This window comes from Schistocerca cancellata, chromosome 3 (genome assembly GCF_023864275.1).
Source record: "Schistocerca cancellata isolate TAMUIC-IGC-003103 chromosome 3, iqSchCanc2.1, whole genome shotgun sequence".
Taxonomy (NCBI): Eukaryota; Metazoa; Arthropoda; class Insecta; order Orthoptera; family Acrididae; genus Schistocerca; species Schistocerca cancellata.
The window spans coordinates 102,834,916-102,857,777 of record NC_064628.1 but is presented as its reverse complement, the minus strand read 5'-3'; the positions used below and the strand labels follow the sequence as shown (position 1 = coordinate 102,857,777).

Here is a 22,862-nt window from a genome sequence, read left to right as displayed (position 1 = left end):
TTCTTATCAACAATTTGCCAGCATGAATCGTAAGATTATCTGATAGTTTTTACATTTTTTCAATTGTTTCTTCTTTGATAAACTTCAAAGTAATGCATTACTAATTAATGGTAGGTTTCCAGTTTCATAGATTTTTTTCTCTAAAACTATCTGTAATAGAATGGACGTGTGTTGAAACAATTGGCCAAACAAGTATGTGTGCTGGTTTTCCCAGTGAAAGTCCATGTAATAAAATTTTAATGAGTAATATATGGTACACATATTTTGCAAATAATCTAAAAGACCCTTAGCTCCTATCTGTGTTTATTAATACTTCAGTCTTTAAAATTTGATGTGATGAAAGAACTGAATGTCATCATTGTGGAGTGGGAAAATGTGACTCTCATATTATAAAATCACTAAAACATTGTCATAATGTTCCACATTTCATCTCAGTTGCAGTTATGCCACAGGGGGCTCGCATCTTCTTTGTGAGCACGTGGTTGGCCACCATGGGGCCCCAGCCTTTGCAGCACTACTTCCCTTCCTGTGCTGCAAGTCTATCCTTTTACTATTATTGTTTCCTCTCTGACTTTCCATTGGCTGGTCTTCCAGGCACTGATTGTGCTTTGAACTGGTTTGTGATTTTGGACACTCATTTTCTTCTCTTGTAACATTGAACAGCTTCTCATTCTTAACTGTATGTTTTGGATTGGGCTTGCTATTCGTTTTCCAAATTTTGCAGAACTGTGAATCGTGCTGGGAAGGTCGCCCAGCAAGGTGTATGTTACACTTCTAGTGCATTCTTTCTTTGCATTCGTACTTCCTTGCAAAAATGCTATGCCTGAAACCCAGAAGAGCAGCCATTCCATTGTGGGGAGAGAGGGGGGGGGGGGGGGGGGGGGGTAGGTTGGTCAGGTACCTGCACCCTGACCACGCAGGGATTGCCCTGTTGGTTCCTGAGCTGGAAATTACCCAAGCAAGCCAAAGGGTATGTGCCCATCATGGCTGGGGCATGGCAACCAGAAGCAACGGTTTAACTGGCTACTTAACAGTTGCCATTGCTGTGGCTAGATGGCACCTGTTGGAATGCAGTACTTCACCCAGTACTTGTCTGTACTTGGACCGAAGGAGATCATTATTTTTTTAATGGAAAACATTGAAGACAAATTGGGGTAGTTGAGTCTCTGGGGAAAATGAAAAATGGTTCTTTATTGTGTTGTTTAAGACCTTCCCGACGTAGTAAGTGCTTCATTGGTTCACGGGTGCCGCATCGGGCAATGTTGTGGAAACTGCACAGTGTTTGAATGAGACAGTTGCTCGTCATCTTCAGGTGCTGACTGATGTGTTGCTGCAATAGCTCACCAATATACAGGGCTATTACAAATGATTGAAGCGATTTCATAAATTCACTGTAGCTCCATTCATTGACATATGGTCACGACACACTACAGATATGTAGAAAAACTCATAAAGTTTTGTTCGGCTGAAGCCGAACTTCAGGTTTCTGCCACCAGAGCGCTCGAGAGCGCAGTGAGACAAAATGGCGACAGGAGCCGAGAAAGCGTATGTCGTGCTTGAAATGCACTCACATCAGTCAGTCATAACAGTGCAACGACACTTCAGGACAAAGTTAAACAAAGATCCACCAACTGCTAACTCCATTCGGCGATGGTATGCGCATTTAAAGCTTCTGGATGCCTCTGTAAGGGGAAATCAACGGGTCTGCCTGCAGTGAGCGAAGAAACAGTTGAACGCGTGCGGGCAAGTTTCACGCGTAGCCCGCGGAAGTCGACGAATAAAGCAAGCAGGGAGCTAAACGTACCACAGCCGATGGTTTGGAAAATCTTACGGAAAAGGCTAAAGCAGAAGCCTTACCGTTTACAATTGCTACAAGCCCTGACATCCGATGACAAAGTCAAACGCTTTGAATTTTCGGCGCAGTTGCAACAGCTCATGGAAGAGGATGCGTTCAGTGTGAAACTTGTTTTCAGTGATGAAGCAACATTTTTTATTAATGGTGAAGTGAACAGACACAATGTGCGAATCTGGGCGGTAGAGAATCCTTACGCATTCGTGCAGCAAATTCGCAATTCACCAAAAGTTAACATGTTTTGTGCAATCTCACGGTTTAAAGTTTATGGCCCCTTTTTCTTCTGCGAAAAAACCGTTACAGGACACATGTATCTGGACATGCTGAAAAATTGGCTCATGCCGCAACTGGAGACCGACAGCGCCGCCTTCATCTTTCAACAGGATGGTGCTCCACCGCACTTCCATCATGATGTTCGGCATTTCTTAAACAGGAAGTTGGAAAACCGATGGATCGGTCGTGGTGGAGATCATCATCAGCAATTCATGTCATGGCCTCCACGCTCTCCCGACTTAACCCCCATGCGATTTTTTTCTATGGGGTTATGTGAAAGATTCAGTGCTTAAACCTTCTCTACCAAGAAATGTGCCAGAACTGCGAGCTCGCATCAACGATGCTTTCGAACTCATTGATTGGGACATGCTGTGCCGAGTGTGGGAGGAACTTGATTATCGGCTTGATGTCTGCCGAATCACTAAAGGGGCACATATTGAACATATGTGAATGCCTAAAAAAACTTTTTGAGTTTTTGTATGTGTGTGCAAAGCATTGTGAAAATATCTCAAATAATAAAGTTATTGTAGAGCTGTGAAATCGCTTCAATCATTTGTAATAACCCTGTATATGCTGACTTGCTAGAGAAGCGCAGACACCAGGGGTTAAGGCAATAATGTCATCTTAGACAAATCATAGGGTACAGGCACATCCAGTGTCTCCTGCCATACAAATGGGCCACAGGGTTCTCATTCGTGACATGGGAAAAGTGGGCTGCAAATAGAAGGCACAGTGCGTGTGCGCTCAGTGTGTTGGCTCCTAGTTTGTGTGCAGACTTTGATTCTCCATCTGTGTTGGCTCAGATTTGTTCAACTACGGCCGACGATGCCTTAGTACCATCATTGCTGGTTCCCATGACTTGCTGAATTAAAATCCTGTGTCACTATTGATTAGGTAATTATTTATACGAATTTTGACTGCTTCTTTAATGATGAAATCCCAGTATGTGGAAGCAGATGAAAGTTTGTCTCTCCATAGTTCATGCTCTGTCCCGTGTGAAGACAGTGTTCAGCCACAGCAGATTTTCTGGCTGACCCAGTCTGGTGTGATGTCTATGTTCAGCACATCTGTCCTTAACAGTGCAACACGTCTGGCCAGTGTATGATTCCCCACACTGGCACGAGATTTTATATATCCCTGGCCTCCTTAGACCTAGGTCGTCTTTAACAGAACCCAGCATAGTTTGCACTTGCGCTATAGGGCGGAAGACGCATTTTATTTGACGTTTTTTGAATAGCCTACCAATCTAAAGGACAGGCCGCCAACATACAGTAGAAAAACCATCCTCATGGAGTCCTCTGCTCCTTCTGGCTGTTCTTGAGATTTAGTGCATGCAGATTTAAATGTCCTACAGATCTCTTTATCAGAGTACCTGTTTTGTACAAACATAGAGCAAAGATGGCTAAGCTCTGCTGATAAGCTCCCTGCATCAGAGATAATTCTAGCCCTACGAATGAGTCCGCAACACGCCACTGCATTGAGATGGTTGATGGCAGCTCATAGCTTGTAGATGTAGGTCAGTGTGAGTCAGTTTGCAATACACACTGTGACCCAAGGAACCATCTTCTTTACTGCAGACCAAGACAGCAAGAAACTGGATCTCTCCATTTTTCTGCACTTCCATGGTGAAGCAAATGCTGGGATGGAGAGAGTTAAGATGTTCCAGAAATGCAGGAACTGTTGCTACTCCGTGTGGCCAAACAACAAAAGTGTCATCCACATACCTCCAGAAACATTTAGCTTTCAGCACCGCTGACTGAAGTGCTTTATCCTCGAAGTCTTCCGTAGAAAGGTTAGCTACTCTGGGATACAAAGAGCTACCCATAACGCCATCAATCTGCTCAAAATATTGTTTGTTAAATAAAAAGTACATTGAGATAAGCACATGTTTCGAAAGATGTAAGACGTCCTCCTCCAACTGAATTCCTATAAGTTGTAATGAATCCACCAAAGGTACTCATGTGAACAAAGAGACATCAAAACTCACTAAAGTGTCAGCTGGTTCAAGATACAAAGTCTTCAGTCTTTGTGTAAAATCTGAGTTTCAAATGTGATGTTCACATTTTCCTACCAGTGGGCTTAGAAGAGAAGTCGGATGTTTTGCCAGGTAATATGTCAGGGCTCCTATTGTGCTCACGATGTATATTGGCAAGCTATTGCAGCAACACATCAGTCAGCACCTGAAGATGATGAACAGCTGTCTCATTGAAATATTGTGAAGCTACCACATTATTAAATGACGTGATGCCCATGAACCAATGAAGTGGTTCCTTATTAATTAAAACTTCTTCTAACGCCCAACCTACAGTTCTTCAGTCGACAGTTCTTCAGCCATGTGTGACATACCTGTGACAATTTTCCCCACACACAACTTTTAATATGGACCAAGGAATCGTCTTCCACAGATATCTTATGCTCCAAAGATTAGATTAGAGAAGGAAAGTTGCTACTCACCATATAGCAGAGATGCTGAGTTGCAATAGGCACAAAAAAAATATTCACATAATTATAGCTTTCAGCCATTAAGGCCTTGGCACCAGTGCATGATGGCGAAAAGTGAAGTGTTGTAGTTTAGACGGAGGGCAGGAGAGAAGGTGCGGAGGGGGGTGGGGATAAGTAGCGGAAAGGAGAGAAATAAAAAGAAATTAAGACTGGGTGTGGCAGAAAAATGACAGCTGTATAGTGCTGGAATGGGAGCAGGGAGGGGGCTGTATGGGTGAGGACAGTGACTAATGAATGTTGAGGCCAGGAGGGTTACGGAAACGTAGGCTGTATTGCAGGGAAAGTTCCCACCTGTGCAATTCAGAAAAGCTGGTGTTGGTGGGAAGGCTCCATATGGCACCGACTGTGAAGCAGTCATTGAGATGAGGGAAACCATGTTTGGCAGCGTGTTCAGCAATAGGGTGGTCCACTTGTTTTTTTGCCACAGTTTGTCAGTGGCCGTTCATGCAGACAGACAGCTTGTTGGTTGTCATACATACATAGGATGGCCTTTAATTCCTTGACCAAATTTTTCATTTGTTTCCATTACTGCTTGCTCGGTGTACAGATTGAATAACATTGGTGATAGCTTGTAACCTTGTCTCACTTCCTTCCCAACAACTGCTTTCCTTTCATGCCCTTTGACTCTTACAACTGTAATCTGGTTTTTGTACAAGCTGTATATAACATTTTACTCCCTGTATTTTTTTTTTACCTTTCGAATTCAGAAGAGTGTACTCCAGTCAACATTGTCAAAAGCTTTCTCTAAGTGTACAAAAGTAACGAACATAAGTTTGGCTTTCCTTAACCTGCCACTGAGTGAGGTGGCGCAGTGGTTACCACACTGGACTCACATTTCAGTGTACGATGGTTCAAACCCGCGTCCTGATCTAGGTTTTCTGTGACTTCCGTAAATCACCTCGGGCAAATGTCAGGATGGTTCCTTTGAAAGGGCACAGCCACCTTCCTTCACCATCCTTCTCTAATCCGATGGGACAAATGCTGTTTGGTCCCCTCCCCAAAATCAACCAACCTTAATCTAAGATAAGTTGTAGGAACAGTATTGTCTTGGGTGTTCCTGCATTTCTCCGGAATCCAAACTGATCTTCCCTGAGGTTGTCTTCCACCAGCTTTTTAATTCTTCTGTAAAGAATTTGTGTTAGCATTTTGTAATCTGACTTATTTACCTGATAGTTAAGTGATATTCATGCCTATGAGCACCTGTTTGTTTGGAATTGGAGGTATTACATTTGTCTTAATGTCTGAGCATATTTTGCATGTCTCATACATCTTGCACACCAAGTCAATAATTTTCTCATGGCTGGTTCTCCCAAGGATATCAGTAGTCCTGGTGGAATATCATCTACAGGGTGTATACGACCCGGGCAACCAGGAGATCTGGGAAAAACCCGGGAATTTTTTCATCCAGGAGAAAACCGGGAAAAACTCAGGATTTTTTTTTTAGAATTCCGGGAATTTTTCATTGTTTCAGTTTTCAGTTAAATTTTTGTAACGTTGACTGGTAAGAACCAATACTCTCACAAAGGATATTACTGTATCTTGTTACTTCAGCAATGAAACATTAAAGAGGAAAAAAAAACTAAAATAAAACTAAGTTGCCAACGAAATGCACCATATACTGTAACAAAACACAGTGCTCACACAAGCATCTGCCAACAGCAAAATGTGTCAATGGCTTTAGGAAGCCTATGTAATGCTTCATAACAGCAAATTGCCTCTGATGTGCGTGACGTCACAATTGTTTACAGTACATTCGTTTGAGCAGTTGCGAGGGAGTGCATGCGCAGTTGAGTTGGATATGAGTAGTACCTTCTCCCGCTTCTGGCTACAGAAGTGTGGCAGTTAGCTGTATAAGCAATAGCAGCAAACAGACAGATACTACCCGGAAAAAATTTTACTGGTGCACCTAAGCTGTCAGATGCACGTGTGCGCAGCAGGTCTGGATATAGGGGCTGGGAGCAAACCGGGGTATCTGCCCCGGCCAGCAATTTCTGGGGTGGAGGGACCTTGTTTCAAAAAGCGCCTAGCATCCAGCACACATCGGTCTATCTATTACTTGTATGATTTTGGAATGCTTCCCTGTTGAATAACAGGTAAGAAAGATTACGTATTATCTTCTTGGTGTATCTAAGAAAATGAAATTTTGACAGAAAATCTTTTGCCAGAACGCTAAACTGGTAAGGGCCAGTTGTATAGTCCCTGGCTAGCAGCCACTGAAGTTCTATCCTGGGAGTAGCGCGGAAAACGCATTGTACAAACACGTAATAACACAAACCGGAGAATAAATGCAGGATAACTTAAATGATGATTGTGGCAGGTTTAGTCAAGTTAACCAGAGAATAAGTTTTAACCCTGGCAGGAATAGTTACAAAATTAGTGATGACAAGATTGTTTGTTAGAATGAGGAAGGAGAAGAAACGGGTACATCACACAAATTATGGAAGAGTATGACGATTCCAAATTTATATAAAAATTTCATACTACTACTTTTCGATCTCATGCTTCAGAAGCTAGAGTGTATGAATGAAATGTGAAACTATTTCCTAACATGAAACTTTTTGCTTGTAGTAGGTGTAATAGGCATTTGATGTTGGTACTTAGTGATTATATTCTGTTGTGTTATAAAAATGACCATTTGTGCCAAAACAGTGTCGTTTATTTGGTGTGTTACAATTCCTGCAATATTAGGCAGACCTGTTATCTAGCAGACAGTGACAAAATACACGTAATCAGATCGAGAACGCACACCTGTCTTGGGTACTATTAGTATTAATGCCTTTTTCAGTATTAGACAAAGACATTTGGTATGTAGCAAAACGTTTGACGAACTTTGATGAGCTAATAGATTCTTGCCCAAAAGGAAAGCACCACATGTAAAGCTGTACTAAGGTTAGTGAGAAAAGCAATGCAAGGACTTAAGGATTGAAGAAATGTGTACTATCTTGCTTGTCTATTGTCTTTACTGGTTTTATGTATCCTATATTTAATTTTATGTCACACAAAACCATTACAAAATGTTACATGGTTGAGTTCCACAGATCGAAATACAGTGACGTACGATAGAAGAATGCTGTGTGAAGAGGCGTGGCACTACACTTTGGCACGTTTAAGACCAAATAATATGTATTACATTTCCTCAAACACTTATGTTTTATGTACCAGACTCTTCATAAAGATGTGCACTGCAAAATGGACATATTTTTGAAAAGTCGATTTTTTAAATTTTTGGCATCCTACCTCAAACGCTCGAGGGAGGAGGGGCGCCACTCTCTAGTATTGCCCCGATTTGGAAATATCGTAGATCTGGGGCAGATCTACAGAGCAGTCTTGAGTTGTAATAGGGAGGTGGGTAGTCTCACGTGACCCGTGTTCACGTTCAGTAATTTTGCTGTTTCCTTTTCGTTTGTTACTCTCATGTCAAATGAAAACTAAATGGATTTTTGTGATCGGGAGCTATCAAGTGAATTAAAATACATTCGCATAATTACAGAATGCTAAAATATGTTATTAGTTTCAGATTTTATTTTATTTCCCCTTTCTGACAGTCAAGCATTATCGCATTGCAGAACAATGAACTTATTTTTGTCAATTTACTAAAAAAATTTGGGTTTTATTAATCTTTTCTGCTGAACCAACCAATTTATTGTCAATTTATTTGAAACTGAGTGTTTAATTCCACACTATTGGCTAGTTTCAATTGTTCGCTGCATTTCTGGTGCATGTTTTCATCTTATAGAATGTATGGCATTACGCCATAATAAAGAACCAAACGTGAGATAATACAGTACTGTTACTCCGAGAAAACTTACATACGGATGTGCACTTTAAGCTGAATTATGCATTTTAGTATGGTTCACGGAATTCCCATGCTCTTGGAGTATCCTCTAATATCTTGTTTCTTTTGTGACATTATGTAAGACGCTTGTTATCTGGCGCTCTCTGGCAACTGCTGAAACGAACCTATTTCTAACAGGTCGCAGGAAAATATTGTGAATGGTGGTTTGAAAAGCTTTACTTTCAAAGTAAATTTCCTTTTACACAAGATGAACTATGTGTGAGAATGTACAATGAATTTAACTCAGAGCTTTTAACTCTCGCTTAAAAATCAACTCTGAGTACGATGATTTAGAATAATTTAGAGCCCAGAAGACCTGATATTTATATCGTTCTTAAAAATTTTACTGGCACATTTGTGAGATGTAGCTTAAAGTGTAACATGCGCAAAAAGGGGCAACATTATATGTGAAAGCTTTTCTTTTCTTTTCTTGTAGCAGCACTACGTATATTAATTTAAACCATTAACTTTTCCTATTTGTGTGTTCGCATTGCTTAACAGTGATGTTGCTATTGGCAAGGAACATAAAGCTATTTGGCTGACTGCAGCATGTGTCCTATGTTCCGAATATGCGCTGTCGTCTGCTGGTGAGATCACATGATGTGAGCTATGACAGTCTTACAAAAGCGCATCGCAATCACAATTTCAATGTTTTTGCAAGTAACATGGGGTGTTTGGTGTAATTTGAATTTATACTTTCGTAATAAGATAATATGCAGTGTACATGTTGCTGCACGTCAGACATCTTCCCAAAACGTGTTTTGTTCCCTGAGTTTCGTTTTCTAAAGTGACAGGAAATTCTACGCCAGTGTATAAAACCATAACCATTGAAAAGACTGATACGTTTTACAGTTCCGATGAAAAGTATACTCTCACTTAACACGGAAAAAGGGTATTTTCACCCGGGAGGAAGTGTACCTTTAACCAGGAATTCCAGGAAAAATCTGGTAATTTTTTTTCCTTGTCCACGTATACACCCTGATATACTTCAGGGATCTTGTTTAGAGTTAGGTCTTTCAGCACTTTGTTAAATTCTTCTCGCAGTATCATATATCCCATCTCATCTTCATCTTAAGTCCTCCTCCCTTTCTGTAATATTCCCTTGGGTAGCCCCTTTACATACTCCTTCCCCCTTTCAGCTTTCACTTCTTTGCATAGGAGTGGTTTTCCACCTGAACTCTTGATATCATACAGCTGCTTCTCTTTCTCCAAAGACCTGTTAATTTTTCCTGTAGGCGTATCTTCCCCCTAGTGCTTCTACATCATTACCTTGACCATTAGCCATTTCTGCTTACCCGTTTTGCTCTTCCTGTTGCTCATTTTTTAATTGTTTGTATTCACTTTTGCCTGCTTCAGTTGGTACATTTTTGTATTTTCTCCTTTCAGTAATTAAACTCAATGTCTCCTGTGATAACATGATTTCTACTAGGCCTGTCTTTTTACCTACATGATCCCCTGCTGCCTTCACTATTTCACCTCTCAGAGCAATCCACGTTTCTTCCACTGTATTCCTTTCCCCTGTTTCAGGCAATCAATGCTCCCTCTGAAACTCTCAACAACATATAATACTGTCAACTGCTTCAGTTCCCATCTCCTTAATTTCCTATGTTTTTTGCAATTTTCCAGTTTTAATCTACAGCCCATAATCAGTAAATTGTATTCAGAATCAACATTTGCCACTGGAAATACCTTATTGTTTAAATTCTGGTCCCAAAATTTGTCATACCATTATATAATCAATCTGAAACCTTCCTGTGTCTCCAGGTCTCTTCCTCATTTACAGCCTTCTTTCATGATTGTTAAAGTAAGTGTTCGTGATAATTAAATTATGCTCTGTGCAAAATTCTTTCATTTCTTTCCCCCAATCCGTATTCGTCTACTATTTTTCCTTCTGTTCCTATTCCTGCTATCTAATTACAATGCCCCATCACAATTAAATTTTCATCTCCCTTAACTACCTGAATTATTTCTTTTATCTCATCATACATTTCTTCAATCTCGTCATCTGTGGACCTAAGCGGCATAGAAACTTGTACTACTGTGGTGGGTGTTGGCTTTGTGTCTGTTTTGTCTACAATCATATGTTCACTAATGCTGTTCATAGAAACAGATATCGGAAATATAATTATAACTCAAAGAAAGCAGTATATTTATTAAATGATAATTAAATCGAAAGGAGAAAATATAAAAATGCAGTAAATGAAGCAGGCAAAAAGGAATACAAACGTCTCAAAAATGAGATCGACAGGAAGTGCAAAATGGCTAAGCAGGGATGGCTAGAGGACAAATGTAAGGATGTAGAGGCTTATCTCACTAGGGGCAAGATAGATACTGCCTACAGGAAAATTAAAGAGACCTTTGGAGAAAAGAGAGCCACTTCTATGAATATCAAGACCTCAGATGGAAACCCAGTTCTAAGCAAAGAAGGGAAAGCAGAAAGGTGGAAGGAGTGTATAGAGGGTCTATACAAGGGTGATGTACTTGAGGACAATATTATGGAAATGGAAGAGGATGTAGATGAAGATAAAATGGGAGATACGATACTGCGTGAAGAGTTTGACAGAGCACTGAAAGACCTAAGCCGAAACAAGGCCACGGGAGTAGACAACATTCCATTAGAACTACTGACGGCCTTGGGAGAGCCAGTCCTGACAAAACTCTACCATCTGGTGAGCAAGATGTATGAGACAGGCGAAATACCCTCAGACTTCAAGAAGAATATAATAATTCCAATCCCAAAGAAAGCAGGTGTTGAAAGATGTGAAAATTACCGAACTATCAGTTTAATAAGTCACAGCTGCAAAATACTAATGCGAATTCTTTACGGACAAACAGAAAAACTGGTAGAAGCTGACTCTGGGGAAGATCAGTTTGGATTCCGTAGAAATGTTGGAAGACGTGAGTAAATACTGACCTGACGACTTATCTTAGAAGAAAGATTAAGGAAAGGCAAACCTACATTTCTAGCATTTGTAGACTTGGAGAAAGCTTTTGACAACATTGACTGGAATACTCTCTTTCAAATTCTAAGGGTGGCAGGGGTAAAATACAGGGAGCGAAAGGCTATTTACAATTTGTACAGAAACCAGATGGCAGTTATAAGAGTCGAGGGACACGAAAGGGAAACAGTGGTTGGGAAGGAAGTGAGACAGGGTTGTAGCCTCTCCCCGATGTTATTCAATCTGTATATTGAGCAAGCAGTAAAGGAAACAAAAGAAAAATTCGGAGTAGGTATTAAGATCCATGGAGAAGAAATAAAAACGTTGAGGTTTGACGATGACATTGTAATTCTGTCAGAGACAGCAAAGGACTTTGAAGAGCAGTTGAACGGAATGGACAGTGTCTTGAAAGGCGGATATAAGATGAACATCAACAAAAGCAAAACGAGGATAATGGAATGTTGTTTAATTAAGTCGGGTGATGCTGGGGGAATTAGATTAGGAAATGAGACACTTAAAGGAGTAAAGGAGTTTTGCTATTTGTGGAGCAAAATAGCTGATGATGGTCGAAGTAGAGAGGATATAAAATGTAAACTGGCAATGGCAAGGAAAACATTTCTGAAAAAGAGAAATTTGTTAACATCCAGTATAGATTTAAGTGGCAGGAAGTAGTTTCTGAAAGTATTTATATGGAGTGTAGCCATGTATGGAAGTGAAACATGGACGATAAATAGTTTGGACAATAAGAGAATAGAAGCTTTCGAAATGTGGTGCTACAGAAGAATGCCGAAGATTAGATGGGTGGATCACATTACTAGTGAGGAGGTACTGAGTAGAATTAGGGAGAAGAGGAGTTTGTGGCACAACTTGACAAGAAGAAGGGACGGGTTGGTAGGTCATGTTCTGAGGCATCAGGGGATCACAAATTTAACATTGTAGGGCAGTGTGGAGGGTAAAAATCATAGAGGGAGACCAAGAGATGAGTACACTAACCAGATTCAGAAGAATGTAGATTGCAGTAAGTACTGGGAGATGAAGAAGCTTGCCCAGGATAGAGTAGCATGGAGAGCTGCTTCAAACCAGTCTCAGGACTGAAGACCACAACAGCAACAACCACCTCAACAATTAAATCGAAACCCTTAGCTGCTGACAGGTGTTGTTGATAAACATAGATGGCGACAGCTCAAAATGTGTGGCCCAACCAGGACTCGAACCCAGGCTCTCCTGCTTACATGGCAGATGCTCTATCCATCTGAGCCACCGAGGGCACAGAGGTTAGTGCGACTGCAGGGACTTATCCCTTGCCCACTTCCTGTGAGACCCACATTCCCAACTGTCCACAAACTACATTTGTTGTGTTCCTAATAGATATTTGCCCATTCACTCATTACTCACGCCAGACTAAGCTGACAAGTCCCGTAAGAGTTCGGGCAAAGCGTGCGCATTCGCACTGGAGGAGGTCAATGGCCTAAGTATATGAAGGTGGTATCTGTTCGTGGAAGAACTGATACCATTGATGACAGTGCAGCTTATCTACAATTAAATGATAATTAAATCGAAATCCTTAGCTGCTGACGGGTGTTGTTGGTGTACATCAAAGGGGAGAGCTGAAAATGTGTGCCATGTAAGCTGGAGATCCCGGGTTCAAGTCCCGGTTGGGGCACACATTTTCAGCTGTCCCCTTTTATGTATACCAACAACACCCATCAGCAGCTAAGGACTTAGATTTAATTATCATTTCATTCTAGATAAGCTGCACGGTCATCAATGGTATCTGTTCTTTCGCGAACAGATACCATCTTCATAGTATATTTATTATTGTCATAAGTCTGCTAATCTTAATCACACTTATGGATGTTCATAGTGCAAAATAATCCAGGTAAGACAAACATCTTGAAAAATTAAAATTTGTGGTCAGGCCTTTGTCAGTATTTCTGCTTAATTGGCAGAGAACTGGATCACTTCAGTAACAATGCTGAGATGGGGATAAATCATCAGAAGGTGATGTAACATTGAGTGGAGACTTAGGGAATTAAGTTAAATCAGCTTTTATGCACAGTATGCAAACTGACTTGCTCAGTGTTAGGAACTCTATGCAAATGTTGCTACTCCTTATGCGTCCATCTCCATAATACCATATAAATCATATTTCAAATTTTATAGGGCAAAGAACGAATGTAATATGGATAAAGAATATGAATTTTTAGATTTCAGTTTTCTCTGTTGGAGGAAATCTTGAATTACACAGTGGATGCAATCACATCTTTTGCTGGCCCCCATGAAAATCTTCAAATTGTCCGAATAAAATGACTACCTACTTTATTTTCCTGGTATTCCATTGAATAGCCTTAAAAATGCATTGGAAATTAAGTTTTGAAGCTATAAATTTCTTGTTTCCACAAGAATATGAAGTAAAAGAGAAATTTTATGCGAGCTGTGATATGACTACGTGGACACAGACACAAATAGATGTGTTACAAAACAACTGTTGTGATGTTAAAGATGATTTGTGGAGTATTTTGTTCATTAATTGGTGGTTCTTTATAAACATAAGCATACTTGAACTTTGCTCATTTGTAGACAAAGACCAACATGTCATTCTTTGTATATAACATCATAATAATCAGAGGTGTTTAAAATAGAATGACTGCCAAAGTATTTTAATGAGAAAGCCATGTGGTTGTAATTCTTTGAGATATTGTGGGGTGTGGCAGGGTGGGGGTTGGCACATCTACAAAGAAAGTTGCGTAAAAGATTGTCTCATGTACTGCTGTTTGATATTTGGGATCTATATTGGGTAAGTGGTCTGTAGAAAGTAAGAAAGTTCATTGAAGAGCTGTGTAATTTGTGATAAGTTTACGTGGTTGCAGCCATACAAAGATGCACTCTACTCTCTAGTTGGATACATACAACTAAGGTGTATTACAAAAAGTTAAGGTTGCTGTTAGAAAATTCAGACTGTTGTCCAGGAACCATTCTAACTCCCCATACATCTGTACTATGAAAAGATTTAATGTTAAAATAAGAAATTAGGGCAGATATAAAGGCGTAGATGTGACCTTTTGTTAATGAGAAGGCAGGTAAGTAATATCACTACAACATATATTCTACTTTGTAATAAATGATGAAAAAGCTTGTGGAGTGTAGATATAGATGTAAATTTGGAATAACACCTTTAAGAACTTACAAGCCATTGTAAGTTGACTAACCTGGTTGATGCCAACAGCTCCTCACTAGTGTTAAAATCTTAACATCTCCTTCTCCAAAACAGGTTGAATTTGTAATCTGATTATTCAATGAAAGAGACAACACTGTTAAGATGAATTGGAAATCTTTTGATATTTCTTATTTCCTGAATACATGATGATAATCAGCTTATTCTATTAACTTCATATATAGCATGTTTACTCAACACAGGATAGAAACTACACTTAATAGACTTTAACAGTGGCCAGATACTTAAAGAACATTGCCATAATGCATAGCTGCTGGTAAACCTTTCGGGATGTGAGGTCATGGATCACGAAACTCTTCTGTTTGTGACGTTTTGTCTAGGACTGTGCTGGACATCCTCAGAGATGCTCCTTCACTGAGTCTTGCCGACTGACCACTTGGAGAGCACCTTTGAGGATTTCCAGCACAGTCCTGGATAAAACATCAGGAACAGAAGAGTTCCTTGGACCACAACCTCACATCCCAAAATGTTTACGAGCAGCTGTGTCATCCGGTTGTGAAAGCCTTCAGTCTGCTCCCATAATGATCACAGCTTCTGTGTCTCTACAAAACATTAATCTCCACAAATAAGAATTTAAAAGAAGATTGTCAAGTATTAAATAGTTTTCAGAGTGAGTCACAAAAACATTGAACACAGAGCTGATAACAATACAAATATCAAATGCAGCTGGCTGAGGTAGTTCATAGGCATATGTAACTTCATGAAGGTGAAGGTGAACAAAGAACAGTAGTTACTGCATAAATTAATCATACATTTTGACCAGTATTGACTATTATATGATAACCTGTGGTAGCCAGATACGGACTGCCAGAATTGTTGTCTGGTGGTTCTGGAAATAACTAGTGAAATTTGTAAACACATTTTAATTTATTATGAGAAAAATGTCAAAACTGGTGGTGATTGAATCACTGTGAACAAAATAGTAATTTGGTTTAACTATATGTTAAATAAATGAGAAATTGATGAACTTATATGCACAGTTTTGTTACTGCCATGTATACTTCAGTGGGGATGTAACAAACGTCATTTAAATTTCACAGGCTTGGTTTTATCTAGCTTTAATGGAATATCGCCTTTGTAAGAATTTAAAAATTTTTAGTAGTTATGGTATAGTTAATAACAACATAATGGAGAGCAGGGAAAATTAGTTATCCAAGGAGTAAAAGTATAGCAATGGAGTTATTCCATTTTGTTACACTTCACAAAGTGTAGCATTATGAATGTTTCATTTACTTTTTTCTTTCCCCAGGTTAAAGTAACTGAAGTCTCCAACACTTTGCGTGATATTACATCAAAGTTGCCAAGAAGTGTCCGGGACGTAATTTCTTGCTGGTATGGAGAACCCAATGAATTGGATTGTAATTCAGTAAAGAAGGAAAATGAGGCACAAATCTGTAAGATAGTGAGAGGAATACAGCGGAGTCAGTCCAAATGTCATCTTGAATCTTTCAACAGGTAAGGAGATTTTTGTGCCCTTCCATCTGCTTGCAGAATTTTACTGGTGATATTTCCTTTTTTTGTTGACATTATTTAAGAGACAATCTGAAAATTAGTAACATTTTATACTAATCTGAAAATTAAAATATTTAAAACATTGGAGGTGTGAATTAAACAATGCCCTGTGGGTCCAAAATGCATCGTGTAGTTAATAAAACACAAAAAGTTGTGGCTGAAAGCGTTGTTTAATTCACACCTCCAATGTTTTGAACACAGTCACATTTTAAGCTGCAAAATATGGATAAAATCAAATTAAAATATTCCACATGGGAAAAATATATTAAAAACAAAGATTCCATGACTTACCAAACGGGAAAGCGCTAGTAGATAGGCACAATAAAAAAGCGCACACACACACACACACACACACACACATACACACATACACACACACACACACACACACACACACACAAGCAGACATATTTATATACATCCAGGGAGGGAGGGGGGGGGAGGGAGAGAGGGGGGGGAGTCTTGGAGAAATGGAAAATTTTGAATAGATCACGCTGAATGACCTGAAATAAAGAAACTCTAGGACTATCATCTTGCCAGGGCATAAACTTCTTGGTACTGGATTTGGTGGTAATAAATAAGATCATGGGAAATGGTGGTGGAATTAAAAATTTCACATCAGGTCAGAAACAGAGAATATACAAAACTACAAACAAGTGAGCAAGGCAGATAAACCAGAGTGAGTTCAAGGTAGCTGAAATATGTGGATAGCAAAAATTATGTGAGTTGTTAGAAGTGCATTATCAAGTGTCAGCAGACTTTCAGACAAGAGAGGACAGAAAATGTAGTAGTAGATCTGCAAGCCTCTGAGATAGCTACAAATCAGTAAGTTTTGGCCCAATATGCTGGAGTTGGTGGTCATGCGTGTGTGAGGTGTGCTTGCTTGTGTGAACGAATGGTGTATGTTTCACTTTTTCTGATGAAGGCTGTGGCCGAAAGCTATGTGTAAGTGTGTTTTTAATTGTGCCTATCCGCAACTTAACATGTCATCTTTATGGGAAGTAGGAATCTATCTTTTCCAACATTGTTGATATTCCTCACACACATAATTAACCATTTGGCACACACTGCTGGATAAAGGCCTCCTATAGATGTTTCCATGTGTCACAAGCTTTATCAGCACTCATCCGTTCCCCTGTGGGTGTATCTAATGTGATTTATCCACTTGCTATTAAATCTTCATCTCGAGCTTTCCTTATCTCGTGGAATCCAGCAGGAACTTCCGGGGTCTCTAAAATCCATTCACTTGGCTCCATGTCCCGTCGTCCCCCCCACCCCGCAACAACCACCATCATCTCCGTATTTGTTCCATTGTTATAATTAAGTGTTTCTCTCATGTTTGTTCCTTGAGCTAATCTTTGCAATCTCCATTTTGAAAACCTGTATATTATTTGTCAGAAGCATTATTGTGGAGATGTTACTAATAAGCCTATAGTTTTTGTCCCAGTTCTTGTGAAGCACAACAGTTAAAACTTTGTTCCAGTTTTGCAGCAGTTTCTTCAGCCAGACATTCTATGAATACTCATTCACAAACAAAATACAGTGTTACTGCTGAAGTAGTGATACTTATTATCCAACTCACACCCTTATTCAATCCTGTATACTTACAGTTAATTTTACTTGTCCAGCTGATTTCTGGGGTTTTTCCCTTAGGGTGAAACTCACATGTGTACTGCGCTTTTAAGCATTTCTGTACCATATTAGAAACTAAATATTATTCATCCCCCTCTCCCTCCCCTCTCCCCCCCTCTCCCCCCCTCTCCCCCCCCTCTCCCCCCCCCTCTCCCCCCCTCTCCCCCCCCTCTCCCCCCCTCTCCCCCCCTCTCCCCCCCCTCTCCCCCCCTCTCCCCCCCTCTCCCCCCCTCTCCCCCCCTCTCCCCCCCTCTCCCCCCCCTCTCCCCCCCTCTCCCCCCCTCTCCCCTCTCCCCCCCTCTCTCCCCCCCTCTCCCCCCCCTCTCCCCCCCCTCTCCCCCCCTCTCCCCCCCCTCTCCCCCCCTCTCCCCCCCTCTCCCCCCCTCTCCCCCCCTCTCCCCCGCTCTAATTGTACAGCATGAAGATTCAGTAAATGATATGTAGCTTAAGCTGTTTATCCCTCTGCAAAAGTTAAAGAATATTTAAAATATTGACAAGTTGAGTGGAAAATCTCGCAGAAATCTGTGCCAGAGTTACAAGAAGATTGTTTCTCTATAGTAGATCATCAGTCAGTTCCCATTGCTTTTTAAATGCTTTAAAACACATACACTCTCTCTCTCTGTCTCTCTCTCAACTATTTTGGATCTGCAAATTTTCCCCCCCACAAGTAAGTGAACTTGTAATTTGTGAAATGTTGTATTAGTTTAACAGTGTCCTTCAAAAAATGGAACATTTTTGCCATGATATGGAAAAAAGTTCAAACTTTCTGCAGATAGTCACTAATCAACATATGCTACAAGACATTAATGTATCATTGTACACACAAATATTCAAATTTACAAATAATATAAATAAAAAGTATTTTTTTTTCAGGTACAAATTTGAGGTGACGGTAAATATGAAGTCAGGCATGTTTGGAAGAGGAGCAGAGGTGATTCTTATAGCAGAGGATTTTTTCCGAAATTTTACTTTTGCTGTGAAACCAGGTGACCACATTTGGTTCTCTGGAATTTTAGTTAATGAGGAAGGTGACAGCATACTTGGTGGCACCAAACCACATGTAAATTTGAATGAGGTAGGCTGCCTCGATTGCCACATGAGTCACCTACAGATACATAGAAAGACTTCAACAAAAATTGGCCTTGAAAATGTTTTAGATTATGTTTATGTAGGAATGAAATTTGTTCTTAACTTTGTATTTAACCCTCTTGTGATTTTTAAATAGTAATATGTTTGGCACAATTGAAACTTCTGTGTTCAGATATGGTGCATATGAAAGTAAGTTTCCTAAACTGAATGCATTTATTGTTTATCAACTGACAAAAGACTTTTTTAATTAGTTGTTTTGCATTATATTGCTAAAGTCCTTCTCTAATCCATCCTCCTAACTAAATATTTTTGTTGAATAAAAAAGCCTCTGTGATCTTACTGATTTACTATATAATAATTTTTTTTGAAAAGGGGGCGGAGCTTTTGGTTTGATTTTTTGTTGTAAATATGTACATACAGAATGTGGCCATTAATTGTTTCTCCTGCCAAAGTGCAGAAATATGACAAATACACTGTGTGATACTTGTGTCCCAGAACTGAAGTATTTACACTTAGCTTGACTGTGATGTTTATGTAATTTAATACTGTATGATATTGTTTTCATAAGTAATAGTTATTTAAATGTAGTTGCAGTGGCATATTGGAGTGCAACATTTGTACTTAAAGCAGATCTATTTTATTGTCCAAATGTAACTGTCATAGCTTGTGTGTCTAATATTGTTGTGATACTGAATGTAACTCAATATTTTTTTATAAACATATAAAAGAAAGAAAAACCATGTGGCTTTATTATCTTTTTAAAATATATAATTATATTTTGATAACATAATGAATTTACAGATAATCATAATTCCACTTTTGTCCTCTGTCCAGCCCTTACCTTTGATCTTGATGTCTGCTACAACCTAATTGTGTCTTACATATTACATTCTCAGCCAGTTTGGTCAGCCTCATAAGAAATAAGGTGAGTGGGAAGCAGCAAGGTAATCAAATCTCCATACTTTCTGCAGAATGTACTGTGTTTGGTTGCCTGTTAATATGTTAATTATTTTCAGTATTTTTCTGTAGTCAGATTACAGCAGAATTGTGGCACCATTCCAGTTTCTCTGCTTTCTTGTTATGTTTAGGCTAAAAATGCGTATTTAACTTGCTGTACTCTCAGCTTGTTAATCTGTGATATAATGTGAACTTGTGCCTTTTTATTCAGAAATAAAATTATAAATTATAGTTAAATGGACAGATTACATATTTTTGCTAAACAATATTGAGGGCAACAACTTCATCAGTACAGTTCCCAGTTCCTAAATATGTCTCCTGAAATCAGGGGGGTTACATTTTCTGCTGTAAAAAAGTAGAGTAGGGAAACAGTGGAACTATTCTCCAGCTAAGACTAGAGGTGACCATTTCTCAGCACATCTTATAAGCCTGGAATGAGAAATGAATTTGTGCATTGAAGATAACAGAAAACAAAGACTGAGAAAGCTACTGAGTCAACACTCATTTGTGAAACACACTGCTTCGAGTCAGTAGCAAGAAGTAATGTGAAAAACAGAAGACGACATGTAACCAGCAAAGTAGTATATGGATGTCAAGGTGGAGCAGTAAAAAAAAGCTAGGTGGTTTGCTACGAAATACTAACTCTGAAAGTATAGCATGGTACCCTAAAAATTCTCACTTTGCAGACTTGATGTAGCCGAACTAGATTGGAAGATAAGTGTTGATACAAATTAAGAGGCATAAGAACTTGGTCAGAAATTGGACTTAAAGCCAAAAAGTTTTCAGTATGAACAGTCTGCACTTAGCACTGTGCTGAATACTTTGCATTCTCCAAATAACAGGTGTCAGTGGTTCAGGACACTAGTTGAGCAGCCTGTTGATGCAAAAGCTTGAAACTGGCCAATTAGCTAACAGAATGTTATAATACTTTTAAATCGACAGTATTCATATAAATCCTACTCTAATTGTGAAACAATGGAAACTCCATGTTGGAATGTCTACAATGTATGGGAAAGATAGAGTGCTACTTACCCTAAAGATGACAGATTAAGTTGCAGACAGGTACACATTAGCTTTTGGCCACAGTCTTCACATACCATTCATTCACACAAGCAAGCACACCTCAGGCACCAGAATGCCAATGCATTCTGGTCCGATCTGCTGGAGTTGGCGGTCATGTTTGTGTTTATCTTTTTATGGTGAAGGATGTGGCCAAAAGCTAATATGTGCCTGTCTGTGACTTAATCTGTCATCTTAACAGTAACTGTTCCTCCCTCCCTCCCTCCCTCCCTCCCTCCCTCCCTCCCTCCCTCCCTCCAGGTAAGACTGTCTGTTGATAACATCATGTTTTCTGCTCATAAATGTTACTCACTGAGGTGTTAAGAAGCAAATGTAATAACTTTACTTTATAGTAGTTTCCAGAAAAAAAATTGATTGAAAATAAAATGAGAAACTGTAGACAGCTTCTGCTTGGAGAACTACAAAATCCAAGGGCTTCATAAATATTAAATTTTTCTCTGAACTGATCTTATCATAAAATTTACATGCAGCCTTAAGACATGTCTTAAAAATTAATGGGAAAAAGAGAAAGAATCTACAGAAAAATGATACGTATTTATCAGGCATGCACACATTAAAGCTTTTTTTTTTTTTTTGTATACTTAAATGTTTGATCCTAAGCTAACGGACATGGTTCCTTTTCTTCTCTGCAGGACCAATTTAACTGGATCAGGGAATGTGGTGTTATAGTAAGAAATGATGATTAAATGCTACAAGTAAGTGGTCTGCACAAGTACTTCATTTCAAACGTTTTATAAAGGAACAGAAGAGAAAAGGCTGTTTGGAGTCATTTTAGTGTTTGCTTGGAATGGTTTGGGAAAACCCCCAAATCAGTCCTGAAATAAAAAGGGTAAAAAACACATTGTGTTATAATTGTGTAGGCTTCTGCAGCGAGAGTCCGATTATATGAAAATTTCCTGGGTATGGTGCTACGCCATATTGCAAATAACTGTCACTGATAAACCATCTTTTGGCAACAGTTACTGAACCCTTCTCCTGGGTTTAACATGGTGTTAATGGTACTTGTACTCCACATTAAAAGCATCTACAAAATGATTCTTGTCTTGACGTTAAGCCTAGCTTAATATGAGACCTTTTATATCCAAGCACATAGAGAAAGGAAGAGGAACAAAGGAAAATAACTTGACAGGTTTAGAAGGAAAGACATTGTGGGGGACTGCACCAGATGACATTTGAAAAACTGATAGTTTAAAGGTGTAAGGTAGGGTAATAAGCATGATAGGGATTACTGATGAAATATCATGCAAGAGTGAAAAGTTAAGTGTATTATATGTGGTAGATGTTAGGTGCAGGAAAAATTGACAGGTCATAAAACAAAAGATATGGAAAACTACACAGGAGTGAAGAAAGGAGTGGTTATGGAGAAGTGCTGAGACTGAAGAAATTAAAATAAATTAAGGCCAGGTGGGCGGCGGGAACCAAGGACAGTTTCCACCTGTGGAATTCTGACAAACTGGGGAAAGATCACGAATGTGAAACAGGCACCAAGGTAGTGACTGTCCTGTTGTGGAGCATGCTGTGCAACATATTATGTGTTACCAGTATAAACACACTGTCTGTGCCCATTCATCCTAGTTGGTAACTTGGCAGTAGTCATACCAATTGTTGTGACTTGGCAAGACAGCCAAGCCACTATGACCGGTAGCCGAAAAGCACGCGTTTAAGCTCATGCGGGTTGGCGTGAGGTCTGGAACAGGACAATGTAATTAATATAGCCAATAAGGTACGTTGCTGCTGGAATACTTAACTTTAATCCATAATTGGTGAACATCTCTCTTGACGGTACATGCATCACAAGATAAATAGCAATTGATAAAGGCGCCTTGCTAGGTTGTAGCAAATGATGTAGCTGAAGGCTATGCTAACTATTGTCTCGGCAAATGAGAGCGTAATTTGTCAGTGAACTCTCTCTAGCAAAGTCGGCTGTACAACTGGGCCGAGTGCTAGGATGTGTCT

The 22,862-nt window shown here is 39.5% G+C and overlaps 1 protein-coding gene across 1 annotated transcript in view; it reads left to right on the top strand.

The window, feature by feature from the left end:
- LOC126177109 (wolframin) overlaps positions 1 to 19,618 on the top strand; it is a 55,777-nt gene extending 36,159 nt beyond the window's left edge. The window contains exons 8-9 of the mRNA XM_049924376.1: positions 15,886 to 16,091; positions 18,654 to 19,618. Coding sequence (XP_049780333.1) covers positions 15,886 to 16,091; positions 18,654 to 19,005 — 558 coding nt within the window. The 3' untranslated portion in view covers positions 19,006 to 19,618. The remainder of the gene's footprint in view (positions 1 to 15,885; positions 16,092 to 18,653) is intronic.
- The last annotated feature ends 3,244 nt before the right edge of the window (positions 19,619 to 22,862 follow it).